The sequence below is a fragment of the Rutilus rutilus genome (assembly GCF_951802725.1).
Source record: "Rutilus rutilus genome assembly, chromosome: 11".
Taxonomy (NCBI): Eukaryota; Metazoa; Chordata; class Actinopteri; order Cypriniformes; family Leuciscidae; genus Rutilus; species Rutilus rutilus.
This window is the reverse complement of record NC_140216.1, coordinates 32,481,787-32,500,298: the sequence shown is the minus strand read 5'-3', so window position 1 is coordinate 32,500,298 and position 18,512 is coordinate 32,481,787. Positions and strand designations below refer to the sequence as shown.

General features: G+C 36.1%; 2 protein-coding genes across 2 annotated transcripts; one reads left to right on the top strand and one right to left on the bottom strand.

Annotated features, from left to right (window-relative positions):
* Positions 1 to 1,581: 1,581 nt before the first annotated feature.
* LOC311299698 (tapasin-like) lies at positions 1,582 to 6,272 on the bottom strand. Its single transcript, XM_084423482.1, has 8 exons — positions 5,908 to 6,272; positions 5,608 to 5,805; positions 4,987 to 5,235; positions 3,678 to 4,037; positions 3,227 to 3,550; positions 2,863 to 2,964; positions 2,312 to 2,340; positions 1,582 to 2,187 (listed from the first exon to the last, which is right to left on the bottom strand). The coding sequence occupies exons 1-8, from the start codon at positions 5,966 to 5,968 to the stop codon at positions 2,176 to 2,178; spliced, it is 1,335 nt and encodes a 444-aa protein (XP_084279608.1). The 5' UTR covers positions 5,969 to 6,272; the 3' UTR covers positions 1,582 to 2,175.
* A 1,986-nt stretch (positions 6,273 to 8,258) lies between these two features.
* Positions 8,259 to 17,098, top strand: LOC311299702 (major histocompatibility complex class I-related gene protein-like). The gene is made up of 8 exons (XM_084423487.1): positions 8,259 to 8,479; positions 12,429 to 12,689; positions 13,352 to 13,630; positions 14,635 to 14,916; positions 15,357 to 15,458; positions 15,883 to 15,900; positions 16,199 to 16,246; positions 16,326 to 17,098. The coding sequence occupies exons 1-7, from the start codon at positions 8,431 to 8,433 to the stop codon at positions 16,240 to 16,242; spliced, it is 1,035 nt and encodes a 344-aa protein (XP_084279613.1). The 5' UTR covers positions 8,259 to 8,430; the 3' UTR covers positions 16,243 to 16,246; positions 16,326 to 17,098.
* Positions 17,099 to 18,512: the final 1,414 nt, after the last annotated feature.

The following is an 18,512-nucleotide window of genomic DNA, read 5'->3' as shown; positions in this document are numbered from 1 at the left end:
GAGAAGACCCCCGGGCTGAGGAGGGTTCAAGGGGGGGGTCCCTTTTGTTATTTTGTTTAGTGGGGGCTGTAAGAGATAGCCTTTGAATAGAACACTATAAAGTAGCTGGTCAACCTCTGCTCTGGGTCTCACTCTGCCTGCAGCTGGACTGTGGGTAGACTGGGAACATTTCTTGCAAGAAATAAATATCTTTTAAGGACAATTTGAATCCTGATGTCTCTTATGCCTGATGCTGTTTTGTTAGTTATTGTTTTTGCCACAACACTGGTGATCCCAGATTATTTTAGTTCAAAATATGTTTGAGCATATATATCTCAATATTAATAACAGTCTGGTTAATTTTGAGTCTTGAACTATAAACTCTCAAGTGTTGGCTTTCTAAATGTATGTGTGTTATGTTTCTATTCAGAATTACTTATGAGCAGTAACCTTTTTATTTTGGGCATTTCATGTATGCAGCACTTGCCAAAATTCCGGGTGACTGGGAAGGGGTTAAGTTGTGGAGGAAAGTCATCTCTTTCTTGCAAATGAAGCTCAAACTCTCTAATTGTGAAATCCGGCCAATTGATGGTCAACCCTCTCTCATATAGACAACATTCTCCATCAATTAACTCTTCTTCCACAGAATAACCCATTTGGTAACACTTTACTTGAAGGGGTGTGCATAAGACTGACATGACACCGTCATAATCATGACATGACACATGTCATAAATATGAAGGAGGTCTTATGCATGTTTATGACAACTGTCATTAAGTGTCATTCGCTCAATTATGACATTTTTAATGCAAATATGACATTGTGTGAGATGTCTTTGTTATGGCAACTTGACATTACTAAGACAACACAACCTGTCATAAATATGTCCTAAACATGACATAGCAGATTAATTATCAAACTTAAGAAACCACTTAGGCTTTAGGGGTTAACATTTCATTAAACTGTCATGTGGTTGGTTTTGACATTGGCTGTCATGAAGCCATTATAACATTTTAATGACAAATTAAATTTGTACCACTGTAGTTGAGGTCAAGAAAAACATTCATGACACAGTTATAATGGCCTCATGACAGCCAATGTCAAAACCAACCACCTGACAGTTTAATGAAATGCTAACCCATAAAGCTAAGTGGTTTCTGAAGTTTGATAATTCATCTGCTATGTCATGTTTATGACAATTTATGTTGTCTTGGTAATGTCAAGTTGTCATGACAAAGACACTGACTGGTTATGATGTATTGGTTTATGTCAAGTTGTCATAACAAAGACATCTCAAACAATGTCATATTTGCATTAAAAATGTCATAATTGAGCGAATGACACTTAATGACAGTTGTCATAAACATGCATAAGACCTCCTTCATATTTATGACATCTGCCATGTCATGATTATGAAGGTGTCATGTCAGTCTTATGCACGCCCCTTCAAGTAAAGTGTTACCATATTGGCCATATTTGACCTACACAATTTGACCTATACAAATTAGAGCCCATAGGATAATTTTTTGTGTTGCTGTTCTTGTTTGAGTTAGTTACAGAAAATGCAATTCAAATATTACAAAAAATGCCGTAAACAGGGTCTTTAGTTTGAGGACTGTTTAATTTTTATTTTTTACTTTGTCAGATACAGTAATAAAACAGTGAGATTGGCATGAATACGAGATCAGATGTGTGATGATCAGAACTTTCACTTCACATGTATCAGGTGACTTATATTCTCTGTATTTTAACTGTTTATAACACATATAAAAAACCTTTTCATTTGTTTTAAATTGAATCCATCTGCAGCCTGATCACCCTCAGGGAATCCATGATTTGAGAGAGAGAAAGACAGGTAACTAATGATTCTTAACACACAGGTCATTCATTATTAGAAGCACTACACTTGTATATCTCTAAACAATTGATCAAAAAAGTTCAAACGCTTAAAATTCAGTCCGAAAACTAAACGCAATATTTAAAATAAAATAATTCACTTTTTTTTCAGAATTTGTACAACTATCATTTAAATCGTTTAATATTAAAATACCTGCAGAGAGTAACCAACCCAAACACAGCAATCTGAAATTCTCAAGCAAAGACTGAAACACAAGATAAAACTATTCTGAAAGGATTATTTACAAGAGCAGTTTCTCTGCACACTATTCAGCTTCAAAATCCCCTCCAGGTCCAGCTTTACTTCTCCTTCTACACAACAGACAGAAATAAAATAAGCAGACAGACAGTTATACAGGAGAACTAAAGACAGCATCAGAGAAATTAAAAAATTTAATTTGAGACAAATTAATTATTAACAAAATATGTTATTTACCTTATTCTCTAATTCAGTGTCACTGGAGTCTAAATGAAAACAAAAATTGACATGCTTGTATATTTAATACATTCCAGGGCATTTCATATTACAAACACAATTCTAGTCTATATTCTGCAATATGGTAATTATTTTTTACAATGGATCAGGTCATTTTATCGTCAGTTCACTTGTAAATATCTCTTCTCACAATCCGGCCTCTAGTTCATAAATGCTAGAGGAGAACTGGCCCCCGACTGAGCCTGGGTTCTCCCAAGGTTTTTTTTTCTCTCCATTGGGTCACCTGATGGAGTTTTAGGACACCATTAGGTCACTTGATGGAGTTTTTCAGTTCCTTGCCACTGTTGCCTTTGGCTTGCTCAGTTGGGGATATTTTGGGGATATTTAATTTGATTTTATCAATCAATAAATTCCACTAGAAACAAACCTTGTTGTATTATTTTAATTTAATACTGTGAAGCTGCTTTGATACAATCTGTATTGTGAAAAGCGCTATACAAATATACTTGACTTGACTTCTGTGTTGCAGTGATGTTAGAAAACCGACTCACCAGAAGAGCTGAACGTCCAGTAGAGAAACTTGATCATGCCGTAAAGCAGCAGAGCAACAGCGACCATCGCCATAGAGTCTTCAATAGAAGGAGCGCTGACACCTGATATCAACACAATATCAAATCAAGAGTTGCAGAACATTCTGACTGACATAAATATTCTTTTGGAAATTAAAATATGAATCAAGACTGTCATAAAGACTGTCACTTGTCACCGCCTACTAGAGTATCCTGCAGAAAGAATCACTGGAAATCCCCACCATTGAAATATAGACAATTGAAGTGGACGTGAAATGATTCAGGTTTAATGATTGATCATAAACACTGTCTGAAAATGATGTCAGTCTAGGACAGTATAACTCACCAATCACACTGAGTGTAGCAGTAGCTCGCCGTGTTCCTCCAGCGTGTTTGGCTACACAGGTGATGTCACCACCACGACCCAGCCTCATCTTACCCGAGTCCAGCTCCAGACGACTGCTCTGACTGAAGGTGCCGTCAGACGCCTGTCTGTGACCCGTTACACCACCCTGACCCAGAGAGCGGGACTTCCCATCAGCCCCGGTGAACTCCCAGCCCAGATCCAGAGTGTGAGGAGCAAAACCAGACGCTTCACACTGGATCAGCAGCAGCTGCCCAGGAACCAGCAGAGGAAGAGGAGAAGGGTAGATGGACAGAGATGGAGGCTCTGGAAAGAAAAGAGGCAGTGATGGTTACTAATAAATAAATAAATAAATATATCAAACATCATATCCATAATAATTTATGCAAATCTGACTTGGTTAAAGCAGGTTCAGAATATACAATCATCTCACCAACTATCTCCAGGTCCACGGCTACCTGAGCCAGCAGATGTGGAAGATACACTGTGCAGATGTAAGTTCCTGAGTGTCTCACTTGAGATTCTTCCAGAACCAGAGATGCATTTCCTGTTTCATAGAGGCCTGTGATGTCAATATCGGCTCCAGTCTCTGATGTCTCTGCAAACCGATCGTTCTTGCCATCGTAAGCGAGGACCAGCCGTCCTTCACCCCGAAACTGATAACGCCACTCGACAGAGAATCCAGAGCCGTGAACTGGAGAAGACGGGTCGACCCAGAACCCACAGTCCAACAGAACCGGTTCTCCCAGTCTAGAGCGGACCACAGGAGTTTTACTGGAGACACTGAGAATGACTTTAGGAAAGAGAGGAAAATAGGATGCATAGTGAGCAAAGAAAGTGTTTAACCATCATTAGAACAGAAAGGTTAAAAAGAATTTAGGTCTTATTTAATTAAAATATAAGATACATGAACTGCAAAATAGAATTGGAATGCAAATTAAAAAAATTACAATGCAAATAAAATTTAAAACAGCACATTGGGCACAAACACACCCAGCGCAATGCAGCGCCTAGCGTGAAGCAAGTGTTTTTTGCTAGTTTCAGTCCAACACAGTTTTCATTTTCACGTCCTGCGCCACGTTGTTTAAATAGCAAATGCATTTGCGCCCATTTGTGCGCCCATGGCCGTGCTGGTCTGAAACCGAGGTGCGTTCAGGGGAATTGTTGGCGCGTTGCTATTTTGAGGCAACAGAAATAGACTGCATCATTGAACAACTGAAACCTGGTTTAAAATCAATGGCGCAATATTGTTTTTGCTATTTAATGAGCGCGTTAGTAATGTGCGCCTATAGGCGGGTCCACAACGTGCGTACACTCTGTTTATTAAACACACAGGGACGCACAGCAGCACACAAACATGACAAATGCGTAAATAGCGAATCTGCCATGGCACGAGCGCAACTGGCTTTTAAAGGGAATGGGAGATGAGACTCTGATTGGTTGAACGCACGTAAATCCCAAAACACACCCATTACTCATTATGAGAATAGGGACAACCCTTTTAGACCATGCGCTGGGCGCGCCGACCATTTTTCCCGTAAAACTAGCAAAAGTGGATTTGGACACGACCTAAGTGAACTATAGACCATGCACTTAGATTGTTAAAACAGGGCCCATTATGTATAACTATGTATAATAATAATTCTTAATATTATTAATTATATAATATACATCATTATTATGTATTATGGAAATATATGTAATATTTTTCTGCCAATATATGAGTAAATTTGTTTTTTTACCGTTTGGCTCTTTAGAAGCTGAAGGCGCTCGCATAATATTGGACAACGTCAGCTGCTCGTCAAGCCCTTGTGCCGCCACTGAGAACCAATCAGCTTGCAGGTAGACTGGACTTTGGGCGGAGTCAGTGAGAGCTGATGTCCATCTGACCATGGAGGCGTGAGGCATGAATGGGTTAATCTCACACTTTGGTTTGTTCACAGAGCCTTTGGGAGGGTTCAGGGCGGCACTACAGAACGTGCCAGCTGGATCTGGAGAAGAACAGTACATTAAAGTTTAGTTACCATCTAATTGTTATTTTGCACTCTATAACACGTGATATTACACTATATGACATCTGTGGCTGTTGGATCTGGTCGGTGTAGAAAAGTGATTTAAATAATTTAAATACAGTACATAGGACTATATATTGTTGAACAACATAGACTATATTATAGGCTACTACTGTATCATAAACATTACAGTATTTATTTAAATTAGTATCAAGTGATCACAACATTACGTAAATCTTCTTTGCCTTGAGAATGGACTTTTTGACATCTTATAGATAGGCAAATTATAGATTATATAGACCAGAAATCAACACAAATGTTTTTAAAAGCACATGCTGCATTGACACTGACCAGTCACATAGTAAACTCTGGACGGGCCGATGTCTGCAGGAGGATGAAGATCAGACATGGTCTCTTCACTGTAAGCTTCAGTTCTGATGAACATTAGAGATTTCTCTTGACTCATTGGTACTGAGAAACCTCCTCCTCTATGACCAGGCTTCTCCTGGACAAACCAGCACTCCAGAACCGGACATCCAGAACCAGAAGCTGCAAGATAAGAGAAATCATTCTTAATTATGTTTAATGATCCCACATAATTAAATGTATAGTTTCGAGTAGTTTTGAGTACCAAAATGCAGCAAAACTTACCACCAAAAAACAATGCAAATGCGATAATAGATATCTTATATATGCCCGAAATATAAGACATCGTTGCTCTTTATGTTAAAATGATAACTCTGTGCTCACAACTGCTTCTGTTAGACGTGTTTAAGATCTATCGGTTTTCCCCTCACAACAACTTGAGGTTTCACTTTCAGTGCGCATGTGCATTCATGCCTATGTTGTTTGTTTTGCGCCACATTTGTTCCAAACGAAAATATAATACTCCGTGGTCGCTTTTGATGTAAATGTCTTTTAACCACTCACTGTACCAGAATATACACTAAAACCACTAAAATATTTATCGACAACGTTCATTTTAGCCTTTCTAAGATATTATTAGTGTGTCCACTAGGTGGCAGTCCAAGCCAACAATAGTCTTCCAAAATCGGCCAAAAGTTTTTTTTAACCATATCACATGGTTTCTCGGAACAGAGTGCAGTTCAGGACAAATAGATAACTAAACCTGTATAACTAGTGTAGTTTTATGCATCATTTACATATCGTTTTTGCAAGTGGTGAAGACTGTATAGGCCTACTGCAAAACTTGCTCGAACAAAGGTTGAATGATTTTTACAAAAAGGTTACAGAGTTCAAATTAGGCTACTTTATAATATAGACAATAACTAAATCATCAAGCATTTGCAAAATAAATAAATAAATAAAATAACTGATAAACACATGAATGCTCTATAACAGTTTGATGTGTTCTGGGCTGTACTGTATAGGCCTACTGTACTCCGTCCCTATACTCTGTCATATAAAAGGAGACTTGCTAGCCACTTCATTTATGTAACTGGCAAAGAGCTTTAGTTTTAGTATGATCTGCATAATTTCCATTCCACCACAAAATATTAATAAAAACATCTCTTTACTGTTTTGTTCTTTAAAGTCTCCCTGTGGTGAAAATAAAGTTTGTAATGTTTTTTATATAAATATAAAAAACTTTTATCATTTTGGTGATCAAAGGTGAGTTTTAAGTGATAAAATCGACTGCAGGGGGACTTTAACACATAGTCCATGTTTTATGTCTTAGCTTAGCAGTGCCTGTGTTACTGTGGATAAATTAATTCCACTTTTCCACTTTTGTATTAAGTTTCTTTGGATATCCACCAGAATGTATCTCTTAAAGTCAATGGACAGTCATTCCCATTTTCCCATATTTCTATTCTATTCCAAGCTATGATCAAAACATTAGATCTGTTGCCACTATCACATGCACTTGAAAAAGTTTTTGTCATTGAGAATGTGGATGTGACACTGGATGTGAGTTTATAATGATAGTAATACAAAAGACGAAACCTCCTTACTGACATGTAACAGTACACTGCTACAGTGTGGCTCTAAACAGTACCAAATGGCTTCAGCTTAATAGCCTAACCTTACCCGTATCCCACCTTTAAAGTGTTTTTTTGGTAAAACCTTATTTTACCGTGTCCTTGTTACACGTTACATGTAGCCTAGTTACTGTAGTAATAACTATAAATTATGCATAATTACATGCAACTAACCCTAAACCAACCCCTATTCCAAACCCTATAAGTACATGTTGTTAATTATTGTTAATTACATTTTATGTATAATTGTATATTGTATAATGTATAATTACACTGCAACACAGACACCTTAAAATAAAGTGTAACCATGTTTTGCTATAATACAACATGAACACAAAAAGTACATATTTTCTGACGTAGCCTAAGATAAGTCAAATCAGGTTAAGTCACCTTTATTTATATAGCGCTTTTTTAAATACAGATTGTTTCAAAGCAGCTTTACAGAGATAACAGGAAAATAATGCAACAAAGTTTGTTTCTGGTGTACAGCAGATCTAGAAGAAAATAGTGTCATAGTCCAGCTTAGTTTAGTGATGGTTAATTTTTGTTGTAAAAAAGTTATTAATTTAGTTAATTTATATATTAATTTACAAGTACATACTCCTCATATAAAGTATGACCAAGTAGGCCAATGAAGACCAAGCTGACCAGTGAAATAGCTTCACCTATATGGGTGTTGGTGTAATTGAGAGGCAGTTTCTCTCTGCAGATGATGAGGTTGTGAGATGTGACAGCCTGGGAAGAAATACACAATTAAGTTTAGAGTTCTAGTGGGTCTCTTCAATTTGTTTATGTTAAAATTATTGTTTGAAGGCCAAAAGTAGCAAAAATAGACAATGAGCCATTTACAATATTACAATAAAAGGAAAAAGTGCTATAAAGTCATGGCATGTTTTTCTTTTTCTTTTTTCTACTGAGTATGTTTACGTCTCTGTTTTGTCTGCTCTATCTGCGATCAGCACAGTTGAGGATATTCCGCGTAGTAACATGTGACGTTGAAACAAGTACAGAATTTGTACTGGCTGGGAATGCAGAGCTTGTTTAGGCTTCGGCGTAGACTACAGGCATTTTTAACCATCGAAAATTAAGATCAACGTTTGTTACAAATATTCAAATTGATTTCTCTAAAACGATTTTTTTTTCATCTAATAAGAGCTATCTTTCAGGACTAAGAATGCAGGTCTTAGTGATTATGCTTCTCGTACTTCAACCCGCATATGCTGGTGAGTAGTATTGGTTATTTTCATTTTACAGTAGGCTAGCCTACAGTGCCAGTGTAAGCTTTCTCTTATAAAGTATAGTGTCATTGTATGATATGTCTCTTAGGTGTCTGATATCTTGAATGAGACCTTTATAAAGAGCACAAAGTCAAGAGTTTTGTTATTGACATTTTCCCCGGAAATAGACTGCATGTCTTTTGACGCATGGAACACATTTTTATAGCACATTCTTCTTTAATATTCCGTTTAAAAAAAAAAAAAAAAATACATGTAGGCTAATTTAGCCTATTTTATTTTTTCAATTTTTTAATGTAGGTTATTTAAGATCTTATTCAGATATTTCATCCATATGAAATCCTTTAATGGAAAAAAACCCGCATGTGAACAAAAAATATTATTTGATTAGTAGCTAATGTTTTATTTTATCACATTGTATTTGTGGCTTTATTGTTTTTTGGTTTTAAGTGTTTTTTTTTAGTTTTGTTTTTTTGTTTTTTTAAGCGAGCAGGCTACTTTGTTGTTTCGTGCAGTTTCGTTTCTAACCTCAGTAGCGGCTTTTTACCTAGAGACTGATGATGGCCTAGGATACTTGCTTAACCAAAACATTGATAGGCTATGGTGTTCTGTTAGTAAAACATAACAACATTTTGTAACCAAAACAGCTATTTTCGGTTTCGGGGAGAAATGGTTTTGAAGGGTTGAAAGTAGTGTAACAGACGTTTAATAAGCGCTCTGATGGTTTGACTGTGTTCTTGCACATAACGAGGATAAGCTTGTCAGGTGTGTGGACACCAGCTCTGGATTGACAATATTAGCCTAATTTCTCGATTTTAATTGGTAGGCCTAATGATGGATTCTGACTTGCTAAAACACATTTCTCAAAACTATCACCCATTTTGTAAAAACCTTAAACACAAAACCAAATCTTCAAACTCGAACCTCTGGCTCTTCTGGCAAAATCAAACAATTGCCTTAAAAACATTTTATATGTGCTCAAAATCAAACAATGCTTTCAGATCATACACACAAGTCAATATTATAAACTCTACAAATCATTAGTTAGTCACTACATCAAAAAACAGAGAACACAGAATCCAGAGCATGCAGTTACAGAAAAAAAGTATATTGTAAAAAAGTAAACAAATTTTGCAATACAGTTTTTCTCGATTGTTTACACACATTTTCTGGTACTTGAGACACAATGACCACAACATGTAACTCATTCACCAACCCCCTGAGCCAATTCTGCTAAACTACAAGCACAATTCCTGCTTTACACTCGCAGTTGCAGTTCTAAAACACACTTTTTTCAAAACACTACACACAATTCTCTGCTTTTGGCACAATTTTCATGCAGAAAAGGAGGAGGAGGACGAAGGGCAAGAAGACAAGCAGTCTCAGACGAAATTCAAGCCACTCTAGTTGCACGTCTTTGTCAATGGTATGACTATGAGGGAAGCCGGGCTATGAGTAAGGCCAAATTTGAGTCGCTTTACTGTCGCCTCGAGAACCTTCAGGGAGGTGTGTGGTGGCAAACAAAATTCTATCACTGAATAAAAGACAAACATTTCCAATAGTCTTTGATGAGGTTTATTTTCTTGCAAGAAAAGGCCAGCAGTCATACAGACACACAGAGTGTAATGGTGAAGGGAGGGCATCCTTTCACCTTTATAGTCTTGACTCACAGAATGTTATCTTTCTAGGCAAATGATGGTATTTCACCCATATGTGGAACATTCTTAGACGTGTTCTTCATATTGTCTCCTTGAGTGGATCGAGGCCCTCCTGTCACATTCCAACACTCTTTACCATTCCAATACTATTCCATATTAGAATAAGGTTTTGTGTGTGCTCTTTTACTGTCATATGATGGTCACACACATCTTACTGTAAGTAAATACTGTAAAAAAAAATTAGAGGAGAGTGTGTGTGTGTTGTACTGTGTAGTACATGAATGAATAAAAATGTGCCAGTGTATCCATTGGTTGTGTCTTTTGTGTTCATCATGTGAAAAGGTTTGTGAGGCGGGGAAGCACAAGCAACATAACTTACCAGTTTTGGAAATGTTGTTTTGAATTTATTGCACCAGTGTGTTAGACTATGTTGTAGTGTGTGTGATTTTGAGGGCTTGTGTGTCCTGTCTGAGGCCAAAGTTTGGTTTTTCAGCAAGAGTGAATGGTTTTGAGTGTAGAGCTTCATTTTGACCTGAAAATAGGATGTTTGGGGAATTGGGTGAGACGTTATGGATTTGTGTTTACTGTTTTGAGAATATGAGGCATAGTTTCAAGAAATGTGTTTAAGCAATCGAGAAAAACTGCATTATTACTGTAACTGTATACAGTAAATTCTTCTGTTGTTTTGTATGTAGACCACTGTATGTCCTACTTTGTGTTGTTTGGGATGTACACTGTGTACATTGTTTTTGTGGGGAAAATAAAATATATTCGTTACCGTGTATTTGTGTGTTCTGAGTATAAAAACAATATTCTCAGATATTTTACAACACACTTATGTATGTACTGTCTGTAGTAAGTGTAACACTGAGCAAAAAAAGGCCTAAGTCATTATGATGAATGGAGAAGAAGTGTTTTCCATTCATCATAGTGTTTTACAGTGAGCACATCAGTGTTCAACTGGTTCTTATAAATGTCTATTCATATGATGGTTTGTGTGTGTCATTTGAAAACAAAATACCATTTTGAGAAGAAATAACATTGTTTTGAATGTAAAGTTTCATTTTGCAGGAGAATTGAGGGGTTTTGCCCATTGTGTGTGTGTTTTTGGATTTGTGTGTAGAGTTCTGAGAATATGAGGCATGCTTTCAGAAAATGTGTGTAAACAATCGAGAAAAACTGTAACACAAAAAAGTATAGCAATGACAACTTACAGTAGTATGATGAATTGTATACTGTATGCACTGCAAGTATAGTATTGTACTGAATATTGTATAGTATTGAATGTCTGTATATTCAGCACTTGCATACTATGAAAACACAGTGACCCAACTGCAAAAGCCAAAAAGGTTACAGTAAAAAACTCTTATTGAAAAGCATGTTACAGTACATTCAGAAGAGTTGTGCAACTGCAGAATCAAGGTCAGTGAGAGAGATTATATTCTGCTTCAGCATCATGTCTTCATGTTGGGTCTGGCCGGAGAATGTCGTCTCTGCAGACAAAGGGAAAAACCTTAAAGCCAGATCCAGCCTTGACAGCATTCAGCCTTGCTCTTCCTCGTCCTCATCCTCTTCCTCCTTGTTCACCAGCTCTTACACATACTCTTCCTCCTCTCCATCTTATATTGTTTCCATCCATTGTTGGTCTCAACACTCAGTGCAACATTTTGAGTCAGTTTTGGGACTCTGAACTGACTTGTATTATGTACAGTTGGTTTGGTCACATCATTAGAATTGTGTGAACAATTTTGAGTCGTTGTGTGTAAACGAAAACAACTCTGTTTAACTTTTGCCTGCCTGTGTTTAGCATTTTGAAACATAAGTGCATCACTGTGTTTTAGTGAGTGAGAGTTTTGAAAAAAAGAGTGCATGAGATTTGCAAACAGTGTTTTAACTACATGAACTTGCTTAATGTTTTACAGAAAGAGTGATTTATTCAACACATTGATTTAAGCCATTAAGAATTTGGTTCAGAGAAAGGGATTTAGTGTTTTAGCAATTCAGAAAAACTGTAACTATTTGGCCAATTGTATGATGTATGTGTGTTGGTGTGTTAAGAGTTTAGAAAAAGTACTTTAAGTATTGGTAAACGATTAGCAATTGTAAAAAAAAAAAGAAAAAAGAAAGAAAGGTTTTTACACAATAACTGTAGAGCTCCCATCAGATCTGCAAAAACAGCTCTACCAAATTATCTTTAAGTTACGGGGGTGAAGGAATCAATGGTTGTCATTATTGTGGCATTGATTTTTTCCCCCTTCTGTTTCTTTCTTTTCTTTCAGGAACACATTTCCTGCGATACTTCTACACAGCAACATCTGGTGTACCAAATTTTCCACAGTTTGTGTCATTAGGAATTGTAGATGGACAGCCTTTCACATATTATGACAGTAACATTCGCAGAATGTTAGCAAGGCAAGAGTGGATGGCTAAATCTGTGGAAGAAGACTACTGGAACACAGAGACTTTGATCTCAGTTTACACTGAACAAAGATTCTTGAGCAATATCAATGTTGCCAAAGATCGCTTTAATCACACTGAAGGTGAGCGCTGTATGATACTACAAATTCCAGAAAAAAAAAACATTCTATGTATTTTTTACACCCACATCATTAATAAACAAACAAATAAATCAATCAATAAATAAAGGGATTGTATTATATTCCTGTGGGGAGTATTGATTAATACGCAAGATTAGCATGGATATTTTTCCAATACTCTGACTTTTTACAAACATGTAATATTACTCAATTATTACTTAATATTACTTACATTTACTATATTTAGGTTAATTTGTTTGCAAAGTACTTCATTGTTCCCTTTTGTGTATCACTAGCAGCAGCGAATATTGTGGCATATTCATTAATTATTTTACTCTGACTATAAACAAAAAGAAGCTGCCAGATTATTGCCAGATAGATTACTGCACAGTATGATTTGTGAATGCTCTTTTATGCAACCAGTGAAGACATCACAATATATAGACATGCCGTTTGTTTATTGTTTTTGTTTTGTTTCTCAGCATCTGGTCTTTTTCTCTCATCATAATAAATTCAGTCAGTTAACTCACAATTCAGCTAAAATATTATTTATATATTATTTTTTATATATTTAAAATTGGGGACAAAATACCAAAACTATTTTCAGTCAGATTAATTTGATTCTGAGTCAGTCATGATACATTCAAACTGTCTCTTTTCCTCAGGTGTGCACACATTCCAGCAAATGTACGGCTGTGAGTGGGATGATCAGACTAAAGCAACAGATGCGTTCCGGGAGGAAGGTTATGATGGAGAGGACTTTCTGTCTCTGAATTGGAAGGAGCTGAGATATATTTCCCCAGTGCAGCAAGGATTCTCCACAGCACAGAAGTGGAACAATGAAAGAGCTGAGCTTGATAATGAAAAACATTACTTCAGCACTCTGTGCATTGAGTGGTTGAAGAAGTATGTGGAGTATGGAAAGAGCAGTCTAGAGAAAAAAGGTACATCAGTTCTTATCCAGCACTGAACCTATAGCCCAACATGTTTGATTAAACAATCTTGCACACTAGAAGTCATTATAAAAAAAAAATTGTGTAACTTTAGATATTTTAAAATACATTTTTCTTTATATCACAGTAGATTATTGTTGTGATTATTTTAAGCAATACAGATCATGTGGTTGGTAGGAATGAATGATAAAGTTAATAATCTTTAAATGGATTACTGCACAAATGTTCAGGAGGAGCATATTCATCTAATCCTGTCAATTATGAACTGGCTAGAAAACTATAAGATATGCAGATATCTAGGCATTATGTGTTGTAGTGGCTAAGCTCAGTGTTCAGTTACTGTAACTAGATTTTCTTAAATGAAGAGGTTTGTTGCAACGACCCCCAGAGCTGGTGACTGTTAGTTTGCTGATTTGAGCCCTATGCCCCTGATCAAACCCTAGGTTATCATTTAGCATTAAAGCATTAGTTAAAAGATTACTTGTGTGTTTAGTTACTCGATTTGACAAAGTTTCACTGAAGACCAGGCACTGCAGGAAGACTGACAGTAGCCTAATTTTGAGATCATTAGAATCTGGACAAAGAGCTGTTTAGAGACAGATAGACAAATCTGATCTTCCTGTTATGCACAAATCCCTGGCTGACCTAGAGGACTTTACTGTTGTCAAGCGGGGTATGTTTTGATAAATTACTAGGCTGGCTGGGATGACAAGGAGCTCTGTGTTTGTTCTAAATATTGAAATTCTAAAGAAAATTGTTGTTACATAGAGTGAATAAACAAAACTTGATTCTTGCTTCTGCCTTAGTTGAGAACAGAGCTGTTAACGCAGAAACTCTAGCAAGTGCTGGTATTTATCTGGACAGTTCCACCACCACACATTATACAATGAATTGGATCAAGACCAACCCTCAGTGTGGTGGTGGTTTAAAATTGGAAAGACCTCAAAATTGTTTGGCATGACACGTCATTCTCATGTCTCTCTCTCTCTCTCCAGTCTCTCCTCAGGTGTCTCTGTTGCAGAAGTCTTCCTCTTCTCCAGTGACGTGTCATGCTACAGGTTTTTACCCCAGTGGAGTAACAATCACCTGGATGAAGAATGGACAAGAGCATGATAAGGATGTGGATCTTGGAGAACTTCTTCCCAATGAGGACGGAACCTTCCAGAAGACGAGCACCCTCACAGTCACACCTGATGAGTGGAAGAACAACAAGTTCAGCTGTGTGGTGGAACATCAGGACAAGATTGTGACAGGGAATGAGATCAGGACAAATGGAGGTGAGAGAAATGAGATGAGTGAACTACAAATGTCCCTCCTGTGATCCCTACTTTTGAGTCTGTTTAGGGTTTTTACTCCAGAAAAAAACAGACCAATGCTTTATTAACAAGGATGTTTATTAAAATTAAGAATGAAATTAGGATGCAATTTGATTATTTCTCAAAGAAACTATGGCATGTGAGTGTGGTCATTCTCAGTCACAGCTTGGCTTCTTCTCTTTAACAAACTTCTTGACCTGCAGAGAAGAAACAATCAATAGAGCACAAACACAATCTGATTATTCCTGCATTGTTTTTATAAAGCTGCAGATTGTCAGTGTGTTGTTAATATACACACGTACTGCTGATCACAGTCACACACACTGTTTGAGATTTCCCCCCAGTACTGGTTAGTAGCATTATCAGACTCTTTGAGTAATCTGAAGTTTTCCTCTGATCAGGAGATTCTGTTCCCATCATGCCGATTGTTGGTGTTCTTGTTGCTGTCGTCCTGTTGATCGCCATTGGTGTCGTTGGGTATGTGGTGTATAAGAAGAAACAAGGTGAGGACACAGTTTAGGCCATACAAAGTCTGAAATATCTTAAATAGCAAGTAAAAAATATTAAATGTTGTTTGTGACTTAAACTAAATTCAATTTGCATTGCATTTGTGTTTCACTGATTGTAGTCTTAGTTTTGATAATGTTAACTGTTGTGGTTGAATATTACAGTAAAAGAGAAATATATATTAGTGCTGTCAAATCGATTAATCGCAACTAACATAAAGGTTTGTGTGTGTATAGATTAGATTAGATTAGATTAATCATGATTACTTGATTTGACAGCACTAATATATATATTTATGTATATATATATATATATATATATATATATATATATAATATTTATGTTTTACTTTCCTTTGTATTTGGTGTTCATTGATTGAAACTGCTGAACTTACAGCTCACTTCTATGATTGTATTACAGGCTTTAAACCTGTCAGTGGTAAGTTCCTCATAAACACAAATCATAAAAATGATTATACAAACATGATGAGTTCTGCTATTGGTCATGATGTGGTTAATAGTAGTATATTCATATATCTAAATCCATAATGTAATGTTTGATAATGTAAAATAATACAGTAGAATACAAGTTTAGAATAGAATACAATAGAAGTTTGTCCTGAACTCTCTAATGTAGATCATATAATATGATATGATATAATAGAGTGACTGCTGTGCTGATCTAGTCTTGTATGAGCTGTGTGATGTTTTTATTTTAATGTTGTTTTCTGTTTTAGGATCTGATGATGGTTCGAACAGCTCAGCTCATCCACAAGCATAAAGACGTGTGTGTTCTCATTCATCAGTGCAACTGTCTCAGTCGTGTGAAATTAATAAAATGTACCGTTTCTTCTGGCATTTTAGGAGACTGGACATGTGCGAGAAATCAAGTTGAAAAGATTATGCTTGTCGTGCTGCCCATCTTGCTTACAGAAATGCACGCACACACACACACACACACACACACACACACACACACACACACACACACACACACACACACACACACACACACACTCACTCACTCACACACACACACACACACACACACACACACACACACACACACACAGAGAGAGAGAGAGAGAGAAAGAGAGAGAGGGAATCATATATTTCTGGGATTTATCTATTTTATGGTTCTAAATTAATTGCATCTAAAAAGTAATGTTTTTGTTTCTTCACACTTTCTGTTCATCTTATGGTTAACTTTTTAATCTTACCATGTAGAAATACAACTCATTCATCACAGAACCAAAATTAGAAAATGTGTGTATTTCTCTTTAGTGACAGAAGAAAACAAAGAACACAAATGATTGATTTGTGATGTCAGAACTGAACATTAAAAAGAAACTTTCAGAAAAGAAATCAAAAACCTGAAGTGTTTATAGTCAGCTGGTAGAGCAGCATCTCAGATCATTCTTTATGTCTGTGTTGTTTCTACAGGGACATTTTCTGTGAGAGCGAATATGAATATGAAGTAAATCAGGGGAAGACTGCTAACTAGTCCTGGAAAATTGTTTATCTACTGCAACATTTAAATAACTTGAATTAAAATGGTACAGATGGTAAAGATTGAATGATTTGTAAAATTGGTTCACAATCAATTAAATTAACCACTATGTAGATTTCATTTTTTATTCTGTGTATGGAATTATTGGGCTTTTTCTGTTTGTATATTTCATATTTTCATGTTACAAATATTTCATATTTTCATTTCCTTATTTTTTTTAAATTACTTAGATAAGCTGTAGTACAGAATAATAGTTGATTCTTGTTAAATAATCGTAGATGCTGTACTATTAAACTTTTAAATGTCTGAACAGTACACTAAAATACAGATATTTTCCTTTATTTGAGGTTTCTAAATCTAGATTATTTACATGAATGTTTTTCTTTGTATATCAGTTGCATTCAAAAAAGTTGTAATGTTGATTTGATTCTTTCGAAAATAATTAAACCTCACAAAACAAGCAAGTGACGAATGTCTTTCACACTTTCAAATAGCAGCATTCATATTTTATCAAAATGAATTAACTAATGAATGAAGATCCAAAAAGGTCTTAAAGGCATCAATATAGTTAACTTGAAAGATAAAAAAAATATAGATGACAACAGTATGGTAGTTCCAGTTATCTCAGAACATACATTTAGTCTGCAAGATATAAATATAATTACAGGTTCAGTAATTTTCTAATTATAAGAAAGAGAGTTGTAAGAATTGATAAATTAGGAAATTCCAGACAGTCTATTTCGGGGTTGACCAGACCCTGAGAGGACAAAAGGACCTCTCTGGAGATTACCATTTGAACTCCTCCTCGTGCACCATCGAGACGAATGTCTCACCTCCGAGTCATATACATCTCTTTCCCTCTCCCCTCATCCCCTCTCTCTCTTGCTCAGATGATCACCTGAATTCACCCAAGAAAATGTATAGTTTAATGTGAATGATTAACACAGAGTATTTTCATGTTTGGTATCATTTAAAATGTCACAGTGTAACTGGTACGAATGTCTCATTTCCAAATAGTTAAAACAAAAGGTAATAAGGTTTTTAAGAGTTTATGGATAACTGACACAAAAAGGAAGATGGTCTCTCAAGCAAATGGTCACACACCTCCAAGAGGTGCTACCTCTGAATGCAAATTTCTATTGTTAGCACATGTTTCCAAGTGAAAGGTTTGTCTATATAAGGAAATGCATGGGGGCCCTTTTCTGTACTTGAGATTGGCGCATTGGCCCGTGAGGCTGAGAGAGTAAGACCTCAGGAAGACCTCAAAGTGGATCTCAACTTTTCATCAAAGTTATACATGAATTTTGAACAATACCCGTTCTTATCTTAGGACAACTTTATTAGCTTTTTTGATCCACTTCAAATGTTGACTATAGTATAAAAGGTAATTGTGAGTTTATGTCTCAAAATTCTGTAAGAAAAAATTACAACCCGAATTCCGGAAAAGTTGGGACGTTTTTTAAATTTGAATAAAATGAAAACAAAAAGAATTTCAAATCACATGATGAGCCAGTATTTTATTCACAATAGAACATAGATAA

Bases quoted from the DNA above. Each gene is read 5' to 3' on its own strand.
- LOC311299702 (XM_084423487.1), top strand. From the start codon at position 8,431: ATGCAGGTCTTAGTGATTATGCTTCTCGTACTTCAACCCGCATATGCT. The intron at 8,480-12,428 runs GTGAGTAGTATT...CTTTTCTTTCAG, and splicing joins ACTTCAACCCGCATATGCTG to GAACACATTTCCTGCGATAC. The intron at 12,690-13,351 runs GTGAGCGCTGTA...TCTTTTCCTCAG, and splicing joins TCGCTTTAATCACACTGAAG to GTGTGCACACATTCCAGCAA.
- LOC311299698 (XM_084423482.1), bottom strand. From the start codon at position 5,968: ATGTCTTATATTTCGGGCATATATAAGATATCTATTATCGCATTTGCA. The intron at 4,038-4,986 runs GTAAAAAAACAA...TCTTTCCTAAAG, and splicing joins AGCTTCTAAAGAGCCAAACG to TCATTCTCAGTGTCTCCAGT. The intron at 2,965-3,226 runs GTGAGTTATACT...TGTTGATATCAG, and splicing joins TGCTACACTCAGTGTGATTG to GTGTCAGCGCTCCTTCTATT.